General features: G+C 41.3%; 1 protein-coding gene across 1 annotated transcript; it reads right to left on the reverse strand.

Moving 5' to 3' along the window:
• Nucleotides 1-1,135: 1,135 nt before the first annotated feature.
• uchl1 (ubiquitin carboxyl-terminal esterase L1 (ubiquitin thiolesterase)) lies at nt 1,136-16,638 on the reverse strand. Its single transcript, XM_048605434.1, has 9 exons — nt 16,417-16,638; nt 16,314-16,325; nt 15,913-16,041; nt 8,213-8,363; nt 7,745-7,830; nt 7,615-7,662; nt 2,202-2,271; nt 1,812-1,870; nt 1,136-1,626 (listed from the first exon to the last, which is right to left on the reverse strand). Exons 1-9 carry the CDS (start codon nt 16,447-16,449, stop codon nt 1,540-1,542), a joined length of 675 nt encoding a protein of 224 aa, XP_048461391.1. The 5' UTR covers nt 16,450-16,638; the 3' UTR covers nt 1,136-1,539.
• Between the last annotated feature and the right edge of the window lie 5,503 nt (nt 16,639-22,141).

Consider the following 22,141-nt stretch of genomic DNA (forward strand, 5'->3'; position numbering starts at 1 on the left):
CATAGGAATAGTGAAGGAGGGGTGGGGAAGAACACAAGCACAAAAGTAAAACAGGAAACCAGTTACACAGAAGAGTGATTGGTTATTTAATTTCTAAAACTAGAAAATTTAAGTTTGACACTTAAGTAGGGTCAGAGATGGTAGTGCAGGTGAGGTCATGTGTTGTTGGAGATCAGGATATTTGACAGTTGAACTTTATTCTCCAATCCAGGAGATAGTTATGCTTCATGATCAACTGGTGGAGGCAAGCAGCTGGAGTCATCTCAGCTTTTAAGCATTAATTAAAAAAACTGTACCTGGTGCTTTGCTTTTAAGTGCCTGCATGGCTCAAGGTTCCTCAGACAGCACCTCCCATGTCAACCACTACTTTCCAGAAGGAAGGCAAATAAAAAGGAATAGGTGCTTGTCAAGAAAAAAAACCTTCACCATTCCCTCCAAATGGTGTTGGAAAAACCCACACTAAATGGGTTGTCTGAACAGTAACCACCATGATAGGCAATGGCCCAGAGGTATTATCACTGGACTGTTAATCCAGAGACCTAAATAATGTTCTAGGGGACCCATGTTTGAATCCTGCCACAACATATGGTGGAATTAGAATTCAATAAATACCTTGAATTAAGAGTTTAAAGGATGACCATAAATCCATTGCCAACTGTCAGGAAGAGCCATGTGGTTCACTAATGCTCTTTTAGGGAAAGGAAACTGCCATCCTTACTTGGTCTGGGGCCTGTGACTCCAGACCCACAGCAATGTGGTTGACTGAACTACCCTCTGGGCAATAAGTGCTGCCTAGCCATTAGCACCCACATCTTATGATTGAATAAAAGAAAGCTAGTGACTGTCAATGCTGGTCTAGCCTGCAATGACTATACCATTAAATGCCAGTCACTTCAAATTTCAGAATCGTGCATAAAAATGGTTGTGAACTTGATGGCTTAGGTTAGAGGGATAAATTTGGATAGCTGGAGATTTGAACGAGAGAGGCATAACTCATTTTAATGTAGCAAGTTTCAGGTATGCCAAAGATCAAGTCAACCATGCAGTTGCTAGTTATCTTGACTGGCCAGTCAAAAGCTTGATGTAGGTACCTACATAGAGATTAAGTTCTATTGAATTAGACATTGAACCAGTGTTGCTTCAATTTTTTTTTATTTCAGTTACAGCCAGTGTTGGCAGGAGTAGCTGTAAAATAGGCACAATGTGGAACTAAACAAGCTTTCTACAAATCCCTGCAGCCAACCTTTAACTTAGTCAGAAAAGGTGCACAATGCTTTGCCATTGAAATGACTGACCATCTATTACACTGCATGTTAGGCATGGGAAACATTACAACCCAAAAAAAGTTTATTCTAAAGCAAACACTGGTCTACTATCCAAGTTAACAAGATATTTGTTACAAGAGGTACAGAAATGCCAGCCATTAAAGCTTCTACACAAGTGCAAAAGGATTAAAAAAGTATCCATACAGAATTTAAGCAAAGCATTCAGAAAGCTTAGAACAGCACATTAAAGTTGTTCTGTGCACTTGACAGACATTCAAGAGGCTTTGCTGAGGGCCACAGCAGTGAAGCGAACTTCTCCTTGATCACGTTCCATAAATTGTCTACATATCTTCGCAGAATCCTGGAATGGGTACCAAGAGATGAGATTATACAAAATCCTGGCGTAGCTTTGTTCATTGCAAAATCAAACATGTTTGCATTCCTGATGGACTCAATTTTGGCTATAGTACAAGCAATGGATTGAGGCTGTTTAAGAGGGATGCTATTAGAGAGGGAGAAGCAAGTCAGGGATTCGTTGAAACAAACCTGCAAGAGTTGATCATTTGAAGTTTCTCCATGGTCAATGGGGAATGGCATTCTACCATCTTAAAAAAAGAAAGAAATGTTCATTTTTCAAATTTTAAGAAACAAGACAGAAGTTTAGGTAGCCTCTATGATTAGTATTCAGTCTGCACAACTGAAGAAGAAATCATATCAAAACAGCAATGTCTCAAGTGTTTGCTAGTTAATCTACTTGGAAAAGTAGATGTTTGCAATGCTGAAGATTAACACAGCCACTTCTAGCAATGCAAGCTCAATCTGTTGAGTGCATTGTCAAATATATCATTTAGACTCACTGCTCTTAATACAGAGAAAGCCCACTTGATATTTTAATAGATACAATGAAGTATAGATAGACAAATGTCAAGATATTACCTAGTTCATAGAGATGGTCATCTACACCAACAAAAGTTATAAAGTGGAAATTTGTACCATCTTCATGTACCTATTGGACAAAGGCACAAAAAGTTAATTGCATATTAACTAGATATTGCATTCCTGCCATGCATATTTGCCTTAGTGCATTTCAGGTAATGAGGTTCTCCCATCTAGCAACTAAGATTAGCCAGATAGTTTGTGCAGTAAACTAGGCAAGAGGAAAAAGGCAAGATCACTAGTCCCAGCAGGTTGGAGGAGTTGAACTGAACAGTCAACATGCTTTGGAGAGGGGAGGCAATGTTGAGCAGACAGGACTTTCCACAGTCACCTCATCTGGTGCAAGAATTGATCCATGCTGTTGCAAGCTAATTGCCTAGTCAAACTGACCAGAACAGCCATTAGGTTTTAGTACAAGAACAACTGCAGAGAGAGAGTGAGTGAGTAGGTCTGACAGCATCTGGAGACAGTTGAACTCTCCAGATGCTGCCAAGCCTGTGGAGCTTCTCCAGCTATTGTGCTTTTAGTCTCCAGGTTGGAGTTTTAAAGCACCATGATATTCAGATTGTACTCTTTACAAGAAAGAAACCAAAAAAAGCAGATTGTTATGCAGTCACTTCAACCAAGTGCCACTGCAACTATCCAACTACCAAACATCTGTCTGCTTCTGGAGACAGCATTTGTCTACCAAAAACAATTGGAGAGAGAGAAGGTAGAATGCTGGAGGATAGCAAGTCTGTGGAATGCTTAGAGGGCCATCAAGCTAGGAGTTACAATCTGTTTATAACCCAGATTCCCTAAAGTGACAAGAGTCAAGGATTTGCAGATCAGCCATTATCTGATTAGTGGAACAGACTTGATGGGCTGCATAGGCTACTATTTTTCCATCTTATTCTCCACGACACATCTAAAATTCAGATGTAGACTGCTATGTAGAAGGAAATAACTCTGGACTGTTGAGATAACATTCCTAACTTGCCTTGTGGATGGTCAACAAGTATGGAGGTGTACTTGTGGCAGTATTAAAGTTTGTCCAGATCAGTACAGCACAGCAATAGGCCCTTTGATCCACAATATTGGACTGAACATGACACCAAATTAAAACTAATCCCTTCTGCCTGCCCTTGCTCCATATCCTCCATTCTGGAGATTCGTGTGCTTAAACACCCCACTATGTGCCTCCATCATAAAACTTGCCCTTCATCTCCTTTGATCTTTCTTCACTCAACTTAAAACAATTGCCCCTGGTTTTAGGAAATAAGAATCTGATTGTCAACTCTATCTATACATCTCAATTTTTATAGACTTCTACTTGATCTCCACTCAGGTTTTGCTGCTCCAAAAGAAAACTGAACTTTTTCCTAGCCTCTCCTTATAGCTTACTCAGACAGCATCCTGGTAAGCCTCTTCTGCACCCTCTCCAAGGCCTTCACATCCTTCCTGTAATGAGCAACGTGAACTGAATTAATACTCTAATGTGGCCTAACAAATCTTAGAGCTGCAACATGACATCCTGACTCTTGTACTCAATTCCCTGACCAATAAAGGCAAGCATGCCAAGCCTTTATCACCTGTGACCACTTCCAGGGACCAATGGACTTTAACCCCAATATCTTTACATCAGTACATTCAGGGTCCTGCCATTAACTGTATACCTTCTTTACCATTTGATCTCCTGAAGTTCCAGACTTTACATTTACCTGGATTAAACTCCATTTGCTATTTCTGTCCACGTCTGTAGCTGATCTATAGCCTTTGACCAATCTTCTAAACTATCTACAATTCTGTAGTCAATACAGTAGTTATTAACTAACCCCACCCCTACCCACAATCTATATTTTCAGAACTTATATAGACAGAGGTCCCAGTATAGATCCCTGCAGAACATCACTAGTCATGGACCTAGAGCCTGAAAAACCATCTTTCCACCACTGCCCTCTCCAGTCATGGTTTAAACCTGCCTAATGAAGTGATGATAGCAGGGGTATTGACATTAGTGTCAGCAGGTGCACACTTGTGCTATTCATGGCTGGCAATGAATGTTACTTGTCATGGATCAGTTCAATCCTGAATGGTCTCCACGTCTTACGTGGACAGGCTGCTTAAGTAGCAGGTATTCCAATATTAGTGGAAAAATCTTACTTCAGTGAAGTGTTCTTCCTCTGGGCCAAGAGACCCAGGACCATGTCCCACCTGTTCTACAGGTGGGCAGCATCTAAACAGTCAATTAGACAACATTGACAGTTGGACCGTTTAACCCATTCCTCCAACCCTGGACAAGCCTTATATTCAGTGATTTACCACAAGTCTTGCAGTAATTCCCCTACCGAGGCAAGAGGCCTGGGTTCAAGTCCTATTTGCTTCAGTTGTCTTAACATCCAAGGGGTCATCATTTCACACATCAGGCACAAAATTTTTGTATAGCAACCTCCCTTCAGATTTCCAAAGATTGTCCTTGGGTGGCATCACTTCAACTCAGACTTTACTACTTTTGACCAAACACAGACAGACGATGAGATCCAGATCAGAGTGGGCCTGGTAGAACCCAAAAACTGAAGTGATCACAGTGCTGCTTTATAACAAGCTCTGGAGAAGCAGACTGAGACAAATGCAACCTGGCTAGTTACTGCCCTTTGTGCAAAAGGGACAGGCCTTGACAACTGTCCCCACTGCTGGGTGCATGCCTGTGTTTAGTTCTGCTGGAACAGCTGGTCTAGAGGCACCACTACTTCTGGATTAGAAGTCTTCAGTACTATTCAAGTAACATTGTTGCCCACAGATTTCACTATCTAGTGCTTATTATTCCCAAATATCTAGATTAACCAAACTGGTGGAATGTTACAATACAGCCACTTGTTGACTTCAGCCAGAAGTGTCATTTCCAGCTGCACCTTTTGCTTTGATGTAGCAGACTTCTTTTTAAAGAGGAAGTAATTTTTTTTGTAGGGCCTGTTACTGTGGAATGCATAACAATCAACTTCATTCTGATCACAGCATTGTTTTTGGATTTTGGAGTGCTGCTGTGCATTAGCCGGAGGCAGAGAGAAAGTTACAGGGAACACAGATTGTTCTGTTACTTGATCTGCCAATATTTGCAACCCCATGATACACGTTTATCTACTTGCATCATTTCAGAATGAACTCGGTAGAGTTTGACATGAGGACAAAGCAATCCAGCCACAGCTGAAGGGGCTACAAACTAATAATGGCTCAGATCTCAAACCCCATTAAAAGCCAAGAGAACATAGAACAGTACAGGCCCTTCAGCTCATGATGTTGTGCTGACCTATTATCCTTCATGTGCCTATCCAAGAGTCACTTAAATGTCCCCAATGTATCTGACTCCACTGCCACTGCCAGCAGCGCATTCCACATGCCCAATGTGTAAAGAACTTGCCTCTGACATCTCCCTATACCTTCCTCCAATCACGTTAAAATTATGCCCCCTTGTCATTGTCTCAGGGTGGAAATGACTGTGTGACTATCCACTCTATGCCCCTCCATCTTGTACACCTCTTGTCCTTCTTTGCTCCAATTAAAGGAAAACCCTAGCTCCCTCAACATTTCTGCACATGACTGTCCCTCCAGTCCTGGCAGCATCATGGTAAGTCTCCTCTGCACCCTAAAAGCTTGCACATCTTTCCTATAGTAAAGGTGACCAGAACTGAACACAATATTCCAAGTGTGGTCTAACCAGACTTTTAGAGCTGCAGCATAACCTCAGCTCTTAAACTCAATTCCCCAGTCAGTCAAAGCCAACACATACACCTTCTTGACAACCCTATCAACTTGGGTAGCAACTTTGAGGGATCTATGGATGTTGACCCCAAGATCCCCCTGTTCCTCCACACTGGAGAATCCTGCCATTGACCCTGTATTCTGCATTCAGATTTGCGCTTCACAACTTTCTGGGTTGAATTCCATCTGCCACCTCTTTGCTCAACAAGACTGACTGGTCTATAATTTCCAGGATTATCTCTATTCCTTTCTTGGAGGGAAGGACATTTACCACCCTCCAATCTTCTGGTACTACTCCAGTGGACAGTGAAGACAGATCATTGCCAAAGGGGCAGCAATCTCTTCCCTTGCTTCCCATGGTAACCTTGGGTATATCCAATCTGGCTCCAGGGGGATACATTTACCCTCATGTTTTTCAACATTTCTAGCACATACTCCTTCCTAACATCAACCTGTTTGATCATATCTGCCAGTTTCACTGTCCTCAAAAACATCAAGGTCCCTCTCACTGGTGAATACCGAATCAAAATATTCATTAAGGACCTCCCCTACCTCTGCACACTAGTTGCCTCCATTATCCCCGATTAGCCCCAACCTCTCACTGGCCATCCTCTTGTTCCTCATGTATAGAAAGCCTTGGGGTTTCCTTGATCCTACCAGCCAAGGTTTTCTCATACCCCTTCTAGCTCCAAGTCCATTTTTTCAGATCCTTCCTGGCTACCTTGTAGACCTCTAGAGCCCTGTCTAATCCTTGCTTCCTCAAGCTTAAGTAAGCTTCCTTCTTCCTCCAACTAGGTGTTCAACATGTCTTGTCAGAGGTTCCTTCACTTCACTATCCTTTCTTCAGTGGGACAAACATATCCAATGTTTAGCAACTGCTCCCTAAACCTCCACATTTCTATCATGCATTTCCCAGAGAACATTTGATCCCAATTGGTGCTCTGTAGTTCTTGCCTAATAAGGTAATTTCCCCCTCCCCCAATTAAATACCCAAGTATTTTGGCATTTGAGATTCCTGTCAGTCATCATGAACTATCTTGGGAATTCTCAAGTCAAATGTTGACTAAGACTTGGTGGGGTGGTCACTAAAAAAAAGTAAGAGCTTACAGCAGGCTATTCAGTAGGCTAACTAGCAAGTTACCAAGTGGGAGTTCCACTTGCAATGATTTGCCAATTAAAAGCTCTGCATTTCTCCTAGAAAATCTCCCTCAGTCAACTGACTTGAGATTGATAGTTTGAATTCATTACTAATGTTCCTGCAGTCTGGCCTTTGTACTTTAGTTGCAAAGTACATCAGCACTGATTATCCACAATTGGTTGTTTGTAGACAACATTGATGTTGTTTAATTGACAAATTCAGATTTCTTAACTGGGCCCTTAAAACTGGAAACAATCCAACTCTTCAATTTGTCTTAGCTGACTTGCTAACCCAAAACACCCTATGCTGATTTAAAAAAAAAACCAAAAACCAGTGAGCCATCCCTCAATAGGGACTCTCTCCCCATCACCAGTCTCCTCCAGTTTTGTAAACTCAAGATCACCTGCATTCTTTGCGCCAGAGACAATTCCTCTGATAGCTGTTAAGACTATTGAACTCTTGGAATCAGTTTAGATAATAAGCAAGCAGGTAGGGAAAGCAGTTTAGCAGAAAAAAATTTCCAAATAGATTTTTTACCCGGCACTCTCCCTCCTCTGCAGTGGCATCATGTGCAGCACAAATCTCCTGCAGAGAGGAAAGAACAGATCCATTGTTAATTTGTACTGCAAACTGAATTCCAGTCAGTCAACAGGAACAGTTTTCTCACCTTGTTTTGTTCCAATTGCTTAGCTCTCTCTTCTGCTGAAAGGTCCACAGTCTCATTCAGAAACTTTTTCAATACAGAGCCTTCCACTGCAACAAAAATTGTTATTTTAAAAGAAGTCAGTTCATTTGACATTCAACCTATTTTGAAAGTCAACTTGTTCAGGAGATGCTATTACACAATCAAATGAGATTTTAGCCTGGGCCTTCTAGTCCAGGGGTAGGGTCTCTACCCCTACACCACAAGGTTCCCCTAGTTAGTTCATTTGAATGAGTAATACTTTGAGTAAAAGAAGGACATCCACAGCTAATTTTGATGACATTAGTCTCAAGTCAGTCTGATGTTGTTAAACTGACAGTTACCTAGCTTCTTGGATTGAGGACAAGTCTGCATACACATTAGGCAGAGGTGTGGAACTTGAGTGGACTTTAATAAGTGGCCTTACTAGAACCAAGACATTATCCAGCTTACCAAAGTCAAGTTTATCTTGATTGTTAGCAATGGTGTTGATAAGACCAACAGTTCCACATGAATTTGAAATGGTCTGCTTCACGAAGTAGATTTTTGAGTCAATACCCTTTCCGCTCAGTTCCGATGTTTGACGCTCCCTGTATGATTCATGCTGACAGGATGAGGGAATGAGGAAGATAGTCAAAAGAAATAGGTTTACATAGACTTCCTTTTAAAGCCTCCCCACAAGAAAAACAAAAAACTGCTTAGTTGCTTCAAGTTCAATGGTGTACACATCTGAAGAATTGGCAGGGGGGGGGGTGGAAGAAGACGACAACAAGTGTAAAACTAATAGTTTAAATGGAACCAAGACATGGAAGTTGTGCATACAAGTTTTGGGATCCAAATATTTGATTCAGCTACTTGGTAGAACACTTGTTGCCAGCTCAAAAAAGCAGGCTGAAGTGCCTATTCGCCACAAATGGAACACATAGGAGACCAAATTGAAGTTTTTGGTAGTCTCAAGTTTAACACTACCTTGTCTTGAGATGAAGTGTTCATTCCAAAAGCCCCTTTAAAAAAGGAGAGAGTCTGAGCTGACAAGCAAAGAAAGCTACTACACTTATTTGCATAACTGTTAATTTCAAGTGGTGTAAGAATTCCAGTGAGATAGGCCTGGTGCCCACACTTCAAATCAGGTGCAAAATGGATACTGAAAGGATCAAAAGCAAACTGGAAAAAAGTAAAGCCACTCCAGGCAATAGTTGAAAAAGTGATCTGTTTAATAGTTTAAAACATCTTTGAGAGGCTGAACAAGATTGACAGCTTCAAGTGAAAGCAGGATTTTCAACTGTACTATGCTCCCTGGCGACCCAGACACAAGGGCTGTAATGAAGGCTTAACTAAGAGGGGAAGAGAGAGTTTAAAAAGTGTATTTGATCTAGGCTTAGAAGGCAGTGGAGACAGTAGCATTGGGTATCGAAATAGCTGCCTTGCTGGTGGAATAGGGAGGGACACTATGCAAGCAAACTAGGATTAGGGTTAAAAAAAGTAGCAAAAAACCACACAAAACAACTTTAATTTCATGAAAAACAAAGTTGCTGTAAAAACTCAGCAGGTCTGGTAGCATCTGAAGGAGAAAAGTCAACATATCAGGTTCAGTGACCCTTGCTCAGAACTGACAGTGGCTGGGAAAACATCAGTTTATATGCAGAAAATAGGAGTGAGAGCTGCTAACAATCAATGGGGACTGTTAGTGACTAACAACAGTGTGTAATGACAGGCTGTGTGGTAACAAAGCCTGGTGCATGGGGTGGTCAGGGGACTGGGACATGGAGATTTTAGGCCCTAAAAATTATTGAATTCAATATTGAGTCTGGAGGGTCCCCAAGTGGAAAATGAGGTGTTGTTCCTCCAGCTTGTGTTGGGCTTCACTGGAACACTGTAGCAAGCCAGAGACCGATGTTGGCCAGACAGCAGTGTGTGCATTGAAGTGACAGGCAACAGGTAGTTCAGGGTCTTCTTTGCAACCAGAATGTAGATGTTCTGCAAAGCAGTTGCCAAGTCTACATTTTGTTTCCCCATTGTAGAGGAAACCATTGTGAGCAACAAATGCAGTAGACTAGATTCTGAGAAGTGTAGGTGAAGTGTTGCTTCACCTGGAAGGTATGTTTGGGCCCTTGGATACTGGGGAGGGAGGAGGTAAGTGGGCAGGTGTTGCACTTTTGCTGATTGCAGGGGAAGGTGCCATAAGGCTGTGGGGAGGTATTGGGGGGTGAAGGAAGTGTAGACCAGGGTATCCTTGAGGGAATGGTCCCTGCAGAAGGCGGACAAGGGAGGGGAATGTGTCTGGTGGTGGCATCTTGCAGGAGGTGGCAGAAATGGCATCTGATCTTCTGGATGGGATGCTGGTAGGCAAGGATAGGGGGAACCCTATTGCCATTGCAGGAGGGAAAAGGGGCGAGGGCAGAAAAAGAGAGGAGTGAAAGAAGTTGAGGGCGAGGACAAGCTCAGCCAAGTAGGGGGGAGGGTGGTGGTTCAGGTCTTTGCTCCAGGAAGCAGAGAGCCCTAAAGACCATCCTGGTGGGGAATGGATGTGTAAAAGGGACTGCACATTCGTGGTAAAGAAGTGGTGGCTGGAGCTGGTAAACTGGAAGTCTTGAAACTGGTGCAAGGTGTCAGATGAATCACAAATGTACGTGGCTAGGGATTCAATAGTTTTAGGGCCTAAACTCTCCATGTCCCAGCCACCCCACACACCAGGTCTTCTTACCACAGCCTGCCATTACACAACCCCTGTTGTTAATCACCAACAGTCCCCATTAACAACTATTCACCCTCCCAGCCTGATTGTTAGCAACTGTCTCTCTCTCTTTGGGCTCTATCATTTACTCCCTACCCCACCCACCTCCCTATTTTCTGCATATAAAACTGATGTTTTCCCAGCCACTATCAGTTCTGAAGAAGGGTCACTGGACCCACCATGTTGACACTTTTCCTTCACAGATGCTGCCAGACCTGCTGAGCTTTTCCAGCAAATTTGTTTTTGTTCCTGATTTACAGCATCTGCAGTTTTTGGTTTTTATTACCTTTAATTTCATGGTATACAGGAATTGTACAGAGATTTAAGTATTATCTTGACCTCTCTGTAGAGAGAGACCAAACTGAAGAATGTACATGCAAGATTGTTCTGAAGGGTCACTGGATTGACAACTGGTTGCATTCCAGATGCAGCCAGACCTGCCAATTTTGGATTTCAGCATCCACTCAAGTTTAAAGATTAACTGCAAGAGTATTAGAAAAACATTTTTTTATTGCTAAAAGCAGTGATTAAATAGCATTACATGATGGATGTAGTGATGCTAAATTTCTATTGAGCATTCTTGGAATATTGTTGAAGCACTAGACTGCTATAACTCCAGATTTATGGGCCAGTTGGTTAAAGCTAAAGTTGCTTAACCAGCTGCCATTTCAGAATTATAATTGGCTTGAACTCTTGTCCTCTAGTGGATGGGATTGAAACCATGAGCCAATCAAGTGGTGTATCAGAAAAAGGGTACTTATTCAAAATTATAATGTGAAATTATTCCACCTGGACAAGAACATTTAGTTTTTTTTGCATGTAAAATGGAAGGATACAAGATACTTGAAGATTAGTTTTCTAGGGGTTATACTGATTTTTGTATCAGTCACATTTAGTGTTCTAGTGTATAACATTTAGATGCATTATAGGTTGTAACAGTATTGGGGCTACAAGAGGCAAGACCATGACATTGACCTAATTATGCTCCTTCTGGAGCATAAAGCCTGCTCTGCTATTCAGCTAGTGGCTGATGTTTGATAATCCCATTGTCCTACTTTCTCCCCTTAGCCTTTGGTCCTCTTGAGGCAAAGAGTCTTTAAAGTTTAATGACTTGGCCTCCACAAGTTCCACATTTGCCACCCTCTGGAAGAGATGAAAGTAGAAGACAATAAGATAGACTTGTTTCACGGCCAAGATTGGGACAGGTTGGCCAAATAACTCCTGTAGAAGACAAAAGATCAGCTTCAGAACTAGACAAATAAACCAAGAGATTTATTATTTCAGATTAAAGACTTAACTGAGAAATGCTGGTTTTGAAAGCTAATCCAGCTCAGTTGGAGAGATGTTGCATCTCTAAGGAACTCAAGTTCAGCTACAGACTCAACCTGGGTTCTTGACAGTTTGCTATCAGGTTGTATGGCACAAGTTGATCATTTGATGGCAGCTCTGCCCAGCTTGCTATCACCCCCAGCATGTCTAATGCAGGAAGGTGGGCAGGACTTTTGGGCTTTGTCTCCATTTTAAGACCAGCAAGTGGCCAGTATCCTAGTTTTAATCTTCAGGTTGAGAAGATATTGCATAATGCAGGGGGCATGTATTCAGAGGCACAGAACTGAAAGTCACCATTTGGACAGAATCCTTCAGTGCCTTTCTGCATGTGAAATGGTCCTCTACAAGTCTACTCCAACTATGCTACCATAATCTCACCACTTCCAAAGTTTACTGGTTCTGCATTTCAGAAGAGTCTGGCAGGGCTAGTAATCAGAACAGATTACAGCAGGTTGAATTGATATTTGGACTGAACTTCCCACTCCTTGTTCTGGGGCTCCTGACAAGATTGGAGTCTAGTAAAAGTGGAAATAACTGCAGATGCTGTAAATCAGGAACAAAAACAGAAGTTGCTGAAAAAGCTCAGCAGGTCTGGCAGCATGTGAAAAGACAGTTAACATTTTGGGTCAGTGACCCTTCCTCAGAACTGGCACAGGTACAATTCCAAGGAAGAGTCACTGGACCCAGAACATTAAGTCGGATTTTTTCCCCCAACACTGCACCCCAACCAGATGCTGCCAGACCCATGGAGCTTTTCCAGCAACTTCTGCTTTTTGTTGCAATTTAATTAAATGGTCTCCATGATTAGCTGTTCTGTTGAGTTAGGGCTCTAGTGTACAGCTGGGCACTGTTAACAAGTGTAGTCTTTTCAAAAGCTTCAATTCTTGACTGATTTTGCTACTAGTAAATTGAGTTGACTAGTTATTCAAGCCACCGTGAGGCCCAAGCATTTGTCCAATCTCAGCTGCTTTAGTCAACATTTAGTAGGCTCTCACCTCAAACTTAGCACTGAACAATTTGTTGCATGGCATAGCATAACTTGGTTTAAGTTTGAGGGTTACAGCTGCCATATGACTACTCCATATTTGGCAAACTCATTACAGCTCAGCAAGAATTAGTGGCTAGAAATCCCAAATTGAAAAAGTCAAGGTAAAAGTGGGGAAGCAAGCAAGGGGCAAAGAAAGGAGATGCATTCAAGTGTGACTGGATAAAGAGTTAGGAAAATCAATGGGTTACATCTTAAAGACAAGAAGGAACCAGCCAGTCTTCTAGGAATCCCTATTTTGTAAAGATCAAGATTAGCAACTTTCCAATTTAGACATGTGATAGCCTGTTATCTTAACTAGTTACTTGGGATACAGTGATAAGGTGATTTACAAATACATTGCAACTAAGTAGAGTCAGCATGCCTTCATGAAGGGGGAATAACACTTGACTGAGGTGCTAAGAGGCAGGACACAAGAGAACATAGTGAATGTGTATTTTCAGAAGGCATTCAAAAGGTACCACTAGGCTACTTGAGTCCATAGGGGAGACATTATGGTAATATGGAAATGATTAGCCAACTGAAGTCAATTGGGCTCATTTTAAAGGTTGCCACAGGGATCATGCTGGGCCGCAAATACTTACAGTATATTGCTGACATGAGGAAAGGGAATATACTGTAACCAGGTTTGCTGAAAAACAAAGAGGCTACAGTTCCCAGAGGGATAGACAGGTCAAGTATAGAAAAACCCTCTACTGGTTAAGAGAGAGACTATTCACTTTGTCTAGGATAGTGAAGGGATTATTCACGACTGCAGAAAGGGCAAAAGCAATTTTGACATCCTCATCCACGTAAAGCTAGTAACCAATCCATTAGCTAATAGGAAAGTAAATGGAATGCCAGCTTTTGATAGTATAACATTTAAAGTTGAGAACTATTAATGTTTTTGGTCAAGCCACAGCTGAAAATACTGATAGGCTTGGCCCCTTATCCAAAAGGGAAGGGATCGTGGCATTGGAGATAGTCCAGTGAAGGTTCACCAAGCATGGGGGCCTGTCATGAGGAAGTGTTAAGTAGATAGAGCCTGTACTTATTACCACAATGAGACAACTTACCTGAAACAAAATTTTATGATCAGACTGGGTAGATACAGGAAGGCTGTTTCCCCTTGGTATCCAAGGAAGAGGGCATAATCTCAGAATAAGGGGCTGCACATTTAAGAAATGTGACAAACGAGGGTTGAGAATCTGGAGTTCTTTACCCAACCTTGACAGGCTGTTAACCAACTTAGGGTTAGGGGATATTTAAAATCCTTGATTTGAGTGATAATAAGGAGGCAGGAAAAGAGAGTACAGTTTAGGTCAGCCATGATCTTTAGATAGATAGGAGGCTTGATGGGCTGAATGATCTACTTCTATTCATGAGTGAATGAAATACCATGGGCTGGATGAACTGCATTCAATAATGCAACTCATCTTATGACCTTCAGTTTAGGAGTCAGTTATACAGCATAGAACAAGACCCTTCAAGCCAACTAAGTTCCCAAACTAAACTCATCCCACATCCTTCTAAGCCTTTCCTATTCAAGTAGCTGTAGAAATGAATTAAGTGTTGCTATAATACCGGCATCTACCAGTTCTTTCCATAGATGAACTGCCTGCTGAAAGAGTTGCCTGAGGTCCCTTTTAAATCTTCCCACACCTTAAAAAAGTGTCCTCCAGTTTTGGGCTCCTGTCCTAGGAGGCAGGCCATTGCTATTCACTTTATCCACACCCCTCATGACTTCAAGTCACCATAAAGGTCACTCAGTCTCCTACACTCTAGGGAAGGAAGTCATGGAGAAGGCAGCTCCCTTTAGTCAAAAAAAGGGGAAAGCAGGGCAGCACAGTGGCTCAGCTGTTAGCACTACTGAGTCACAGCACCAGTTTGATCCCAGCTTCAGGGAGCAGAGTTTGGAATTTGCATGGTCTCCCCATGCTGGGTGGGCACCAGGTGCTCTGGCTTCAAGATCTTTGCACTCTTGGAGGAAGTTAGGTGGATTGGCCATTCTAAGTTGGCTATATATAGTGTTCAGGAACGTATAGTTAGGTATATCAGGCATGGGAAGTGGCCCTGGGTAGAATGCTCTTCCGAAGGTCTGAGTGGACTTGCTGGGCCAAACTGCCTCTTTTCACATTGAGATTCAGTGGTTTATGAACAACTGCATTACTTTCTGGTGAAGATATAATCTACTATAAAAAGTAATAAGAGACACTTCAAGAAAATTCAGCCATGCTGAAATATTTTCACCAACAAGCTGTAGAATCACTTTACAATGTGAAAGCAGACCATTTAGCTCATCAAGTCCATACCAACCCTCCAAAGACAACCCCGTGCAGGCCCATACCTATATTCCCATAGCTAATCCACAAATCCCAGGACATCATGGACAATTTAGTATGGCCAATCCACAGACATGGGGAGAATGTCCATACACCCAAAAGGTGGAATTGAACTTGGGTCCCTGGCAGTGAGGCAGCAGTACTAATTGCTGTAGTCTGACTCAGTAATCTATTGCTTGATTAGAAACAAAAAAAGGTCAGCATGGGTACATGCAAGCTTGAAGCAAGAAGTCAGCATTTGGTGAGCTAAAGAACACAGATCGTGCTTAAGTTTAATATTCATATGGGATTATTATAAAATCATTTTCTTTCTGGTTAAAGACAACAATCCCATTAGAACCAAGGCTGCCATTTCATCCAGTTCCCATTACACCATAGGGAGAGGGCTGGGGTGGAGATTACTCTATTGTCTACAATAGAAATCACTAGACTCAGGTCATTGCTCAGCTCACAATGAGTGAACAGGTTACAATTCCACTCAAAGCTTTGCAATAATAGTTTAGTCCCAAAATTTGAGATAAGAATAGAAGATCAGGAGAAAGCAAGTTATGCAGAGGAACATTAAGCTTGCTATCTCATGCTACAGCAGTATGGCAGCTAACTGCTCAAGCCTAGAAAGCATCAGTTCCTGCATAATTCAATTGAAGCATGATGCAGCATATTAACAATGAAATTACCATCCGAAACTCTAGAACAAACGGAGCAATAGACCACAGCACCTTACCTGCTGGCTTAAAGGAAACAGTAACATTAAAGCACACACTGGCGATGGTACCATGGAGAGGGATTCATTTTCCAAACCCAAGACATCCACGAACTTCCAGCTCGATGCCACACCCAGACGAGACAAACACTGACGTAGCAAGCAAGAATCTTGTTAAAAGCACTGAATCATTGATCTATTAAAAATTAAGCATACTGAAGAGCTAATGCAGAATACATTAATAATGATAGCATTCGTTGATATATTATTTGACAAAGGTACTTCAAAATATTCTAAAACGAATCTTCAATTAAGAATTAGCAATTTCACGACAAGTTGTTGCTTAGCTAGTTTACATCGGGACCAGCTGAAGAAATACTTGCGGGTAATTAACGTTCGGTGAATTTATGCTACGCACTTACTTTGTTCAGCATCTGAAAGGGATAAAGAAAAAACAAGAGAACACAGTTAAAACGCGCCAGGATCAACATTCTTAAGAGATAAAGAAAACAAAAAGATTACTACCTCAGGGTTGATTTCCATCGGTTTCCACTCCATTATTAGCGTCTTTCAGATACTCACTAACTGTGTCTCTGTCTGAGATGTACACCGAATCTGTGAACACAGAGTCTGCCAGGCCCCCTTCAGCAATAGGCGGGGCTTTAATACACGGTCAGGAGTCAATCCACTGCGAAACAGGGGGGCGGGGAAGCACAAATTCTACCAATTTTCTTATTAAATCATCACCAGAGCACCTGGACCCACTCTTTAGGTCCGTTAACTCCAGTTTAATACGAACAAATAAAGGAAGATTTCAGTCACGTTCTTTTCCTGGGGGTTCACGCTGGGCAATGTTGCAGTGGTGTTAGCACAGTCCAACTCTCCTGATCCTTCTGGAAATCGCCAGCAATCTGTTTCAGCAGGTTCTTGAAACAAACACAAAAGTCACTTGATTTAAACGTCTGGGTTAATTGTCTTTCCGAGACAGAACGTTGCAATGGTGTTTTCTGCCCTACCCCGCTCTTTAGATATTTCTAGAACGATGTTACGCAATGCGCAGTTTATAGTTATCGAATTGAAAACAAAACTGATAACGAAGCAATTGCAAAGATCCCCTCTCGATGGAAATAAAGGTCGTGTAAAAAATTTCGTTATGAAGTAATAATTACTATTTCATGTTATTTGCACTAAAATGGTTAAATGATCCCACAAGTTAAATCATAAATTCAGAATTGTTTCTGTTTAAGTCCAGGGCCACTCCGCCGCTGTATGTTCAAATGTATTTGGGACAGGCCTCCAGAACAAACTACTGTGTACCTATTGCAACAACTGAGGAATTTGTCCTCCTCCAATGACATTAAAATTGTGTACAGAATAGCAAGTGAAAAAGCCGAAGCCCCAAGAATATCATAAGGACCAAGGTGAACCTTCACCCTTACGCCACACTTAAACCTCCACAGTCCATTTTCAAAAATTAATATTGTGCATGTGTATGAAAAAGATGTGCATTTATAACCAAAAAAAAAGATTGTACATTCCCATTGTTCTATTCTTGACACAGGATATGTACAAGACGAAATACACATTATGATGTATAGTATGGTTCACATGATGAAATGCTATATATTCCTGAAGCAGTTGCCAGATATTTTGTGCAATTTATACAATCAATATTTCAGGCAATATTAAATAGTGTTCTTTGGTATTTATTAGTTTGCTGTTTTGGAATTGTCATGTGGATATACATGTTTGTAAAATTGTCACATAAACAGAGTGAGGAATAAGTAAAATTTTGCAAAAGACTGCAGTGTAAATACATGAACATTTACATGTATGTCAGTACATGTTGATGTAAATTAGTAGAACTAGATGTTTCATTAGGACTGCTAAAGCATGCTTCTTGTGTTTTTTGACACTACAACCTCCTCCCCAAATATAGCCGCTCTAGGTAATTGCCTTATTTGCCCATTGGTTGTAATTCATTGACATTACTATCACTGAATTCCCCACTATCAACATCCTGGAGGTTACCATTGATCGGAAACTGAACTGGGCCAGCCATATAAATACTGTGGCTACAGCAGCAGGTCAGAGGCTGGGAATTCTGCTTAAAGTAACTCACTGCTTGTCTCCCCGAGACCTGTCCACCACCTACAGTGCACAAATCAAGAGTCTGATGGAATACTTTCCACTTGCCTGGAAGAGTGCAGTCACCATAACATTTAAGATGCTCAAAACAAACCTGGATAAAGCATCTTGGTTCAACATTCACTCCCTTCACCTCTGATGCACTGTGGTAGCATAGTCTACCACCTGCAAGGTGCACTGCAGAAAGTCAAGTTTCCTCCAACAGCACCATCCAAACTCTTGATCCCTAACATTTAGAAGGACGAGGGCAGCAGATGCATATGAATACCAGCTGTAAGTTCATCTCTAAGTCAAACATCATCCTTTGGTGTCATGGAATTCCTACCTAAACAGCACTGTGGGTGCACCTACCCATGCACCTAAGATTGCAGCATTTCAAGAAGGCAGCTCCTCACCACCTTCTCAAGGGCAATTATGGACGGACAATCTGATAAGATGAATCAGATTCAAAAAAATTGGTCAGAAGCCATAAGAAAATTTCAGTGGGTGAAATTATTTGTAAAACTCAAGACAGGAATGACAGCAAACCTTACAACAATGGAAAATTCTGATTAGAAAGTGCATCTAGAGCAACGAAATCTGATTAATGAAACATTAACATCTCTGAGCACAAACACGTTAAAAGTGGCAGCTAGGGAGCAACAGTTAAAATTACCTGGCGAAGCTAAATGGCCCAAAATGCTTCAGATGCTGTTTGAGCACCTTACCTCAATCCATAAATGGAACACATCAATGGAGAGTATGAACAAGAAAGTGAACATTGCCTCATCACATAGATAAAGGTGGAAAAGCTAAGAATTCAGCTAGTGTTTGGGGACAAAGGGAGAGGATGGCAGGAGAGAGAAGGAGACAGTGTTTTCCAGTTCCAAAAAGAGACTGGTGTACTCTCATTGCAACAGATAGGAGACTGCTGTCTGTATTTCAGGAAATTCGAAAGAAGGCCTGTAGGTCTTGCAGGAATCCATCAGATCTATCAGGACAGAGTTAACTCAAATGGGAATGCAGCAGAACCAATAAGGACCTCTGCTGGAGAGCGTTGCCATTCAGGGGAATTTTCTTTATGTGTGGTCAACCTAAGCAAACTTTGTGAAAGCTGCAGATTTTTCCTCTCGGAACCGTACTCCCGTATCCCCCTCAGAAAGTGAGTGAGTCTATTGCTTTATTCGGAGACTACACAATTCTTCTTGAACTGCATCAGTGAGGTTCAGTAAGGGTGTAGAAATCTGAACAAAGTACAGAAAGAGCCATAGCATTTTGCAATAGACATTAAAAATGGTGAAGGGAGTAAGCTGAAAGTTGAACAGGCAGATCCTTTCATAGTTGGAGAAAACAGTAGCCGGGAGGGCCCCCACACTGACAGGCAAAACTGTGTCATGGCCAGAGGGCATTAGGAGAAATCACAAAATAAATGATTCTCTTGTATTTATTTTTCTTTAAATTGTTTCTTTTAAAAGTGGATGACCTTGATGGACTTATAAAATGATCCAGAATGATCACATGATTGAAATTCCAGAAGCTTCTGAACTTCCTGTACTGTGTAGACATTCTAGCCAGAACTGACACTGAGGATTTGGAGGTGAGCTGTCTGCTTCCAGCCAGCTCAGGACAAAGGAAAACATCAAGAGCCATTATGCTGAAATGGGAGCAACTGTTTTTACAGTTGCCTCAACAACTTGCAATGGAAACTCTGTTAATGGGTGGTAAAGCTACTCTGTTAACTTAGGAACTTTTCAATTAGCCCACTGAGATGGGCCCTTGGCGCCTGAAATACCTGTCTTTGTCATATGACTGAAAGCTGAGCTTTTTAAATTGCTTAAATATCTAATTCTGGAATTCTAAGTCAGTTGCTGTTTCACCTCCAGAGACAGACAGGAGCTGGCAGCCTGCCTTGGCCCCTCCACCTGTGTTTCCAAGTTGCTGGCTGGAAAGAAACCTGCATTTTGCCTGCAAAAGGGAAAAAACTGCAGGGCTCAGCTTATCAAAGAAGCTACTAGTGGACACTGACCTCCAGGAACTCCATGAATTGAAGTTGAAATCTCTGGACTTACCAAAACTTATAATTTATAAACCATCTCCTTTCCTGTCTAGTCTTCCTTATTTCCCGACTGCTTGTGGTTGTGAATGGAGGACTAAAGTAATTCCATTGGCATTTTGATTATTTTGTTAACAAACTTTATCCTTGCTGCGGGTTTATTTCAACAATTGGAACCTGAAAACCAGGATTTGGTGTACATCATTCAGCCTTCAGCAAGGGACAGCAGTAAAAAAGGAAAGGAATAAATCAAACAATACCTCACTGTCTCAGGTTGTCTCATTCCCCTCTTGTCCGATGGTATAATCAGTGCCAAATCTTCAGATATTTGTCATTAAAATGTAATTGAAATGCTAGAATAGATTTAATACTGGCTTTGGTGATAAGTTATTCATCTTGGTTTCTAATTTCTAATGTATCTGTGACATCAATTGTATCAATTTTTGATGTTTATCAATTTCATCTTGCAGAAGTGGGACAGATTTTATCATCGGTAGCCTAAGATGAATTCTACTAATAAATTAATAATCTTAGAATATTTTTATATAGATTGTGAGATAATTTTTTTTCCCTTGCCTGCATTAAAACACATTCAGATTGGTTTACTATAATGGGCATTACAATGAAAACCAGGCATACTCCAATGTTTGAGATAGGTTAAGATAAAAAAAAATTAAAAACTATGGAATCAGAAATCAAATAGTTTAACAAAACCAGGACAAAAGAACTAACAAAAACAAAAATAAGATGTTGAATGTTCCTGGAAAAGAATGTTCAAGATCTCTAATATAAGGAAAAAGGTGTTAGTTTTATTTCTACAAAAAATTATTAGACCATTGAATCCCTTTACCCTAAGTGACTGTAATTGTGATATGAGATTATTTAGAAGGGTAAAAAATGTATTCACTGTAAAGAAGGATATGGAAGCTCAAGAACTTGGGGAATAAGTAGTGATATCTTGAAATGTATCCATATTACAGAAGAAGAGGTGTTGGAGGTCTTAAAACACATAAAAGCAGATAAATCCCCAGGACCTGATCAGGTGTTTCCCAGAACATTGTGGGAAGGTAGGGAAGAGATAGCTGGGCTGCTACCTGAGATATTTGTGTCTTCAATAGCCACAGGTGACGTGCCAGAAGGTGGAAGTTGACTAGTATGGTGCCATTATTTCAGAAAGGCTGTGAGGAAAAGCCAGGGAACAATAGACAGGTGAGCGGTGGGTAAGTTGTTGGAGGGGATTCTGAGGGATAGGATTTACATGCATTTGGAAAGGGAAGGACTGATTAGGAAAAGTCAGCATGGCTCATGTCATGGGTAAGTCCATGGGAAATCAGGTCTCACTCATTTGAATGAGTTTTTTGAAGAGGTGACAAAGAAGATTGATAAAGGCAGAATGGTAGATGTTGTCTGTACGGGCTTCAATAAAGCATTTGGCAAGGTTCTGCATGGTAGACTGGTTAGTAAGGTTAGATCATATAGGATCCAAGGGGAGCTAGCCAATTGGATACAAAATTGCTCAAAGGTATGAGATAGAGGATGGTGGTCGAGGGATGTTTTTCAGACTGGAGACCTGTGACCAGTAGCATGCCAAAAGGATCGGTGCTGAGTCCACTGCTTTTCATCATTTATATAAATTATTTGTACGTGAATATAGGAGGAATAGTTAGTAAGATTGCAGATGATGCCAAAATAGGTGGTGTAGTGGCCAGTGAAGAAGATTATCTCAGAATACAATGGGACCTTGATCAGATGGGCCAACAGACCGAAGAGTGGCAGATAGAGTTTAATTTAGATAAATGTGAGGTGTTGCATTTTGGTAAGGCAAATCAGGACAGAACTTCTATAGTAAGAGGGAGGGCCTGGGGAGTGTTGCCTAACAATGAGACCAAGGGGTGCAGGTGCATAATTCCTCAAAAATTGAGTCACAGGTAAAGAGGTTGGTGAAGAAGGCATTTGGCATACTTGCCTTCAATGGTCATAATATTGAGAATAGGAGTTGGTGTGTTAGGTTGGAGCTGTACAGGACACTTTTAGAATACTGCATATAATTCTGGTCACCCTTTTATAGGA

Source organism: Rhincodon typus, chromosome 1 (genome assembly GCF_021869965.1).
Source record: "Rhincodon typus isolate 14 chromosome 1, sRhiTyp1.1, whole genome shotgun sequence".
In the NCBI taxonomy this organism is placed as follows: domain Eukaryota; kingdom Metazoa; phylum Chordata; class Chondrichthyes; order Orectolobiformes; family Rhincodontidae; genus Rhincodon; species Rhincodon typus.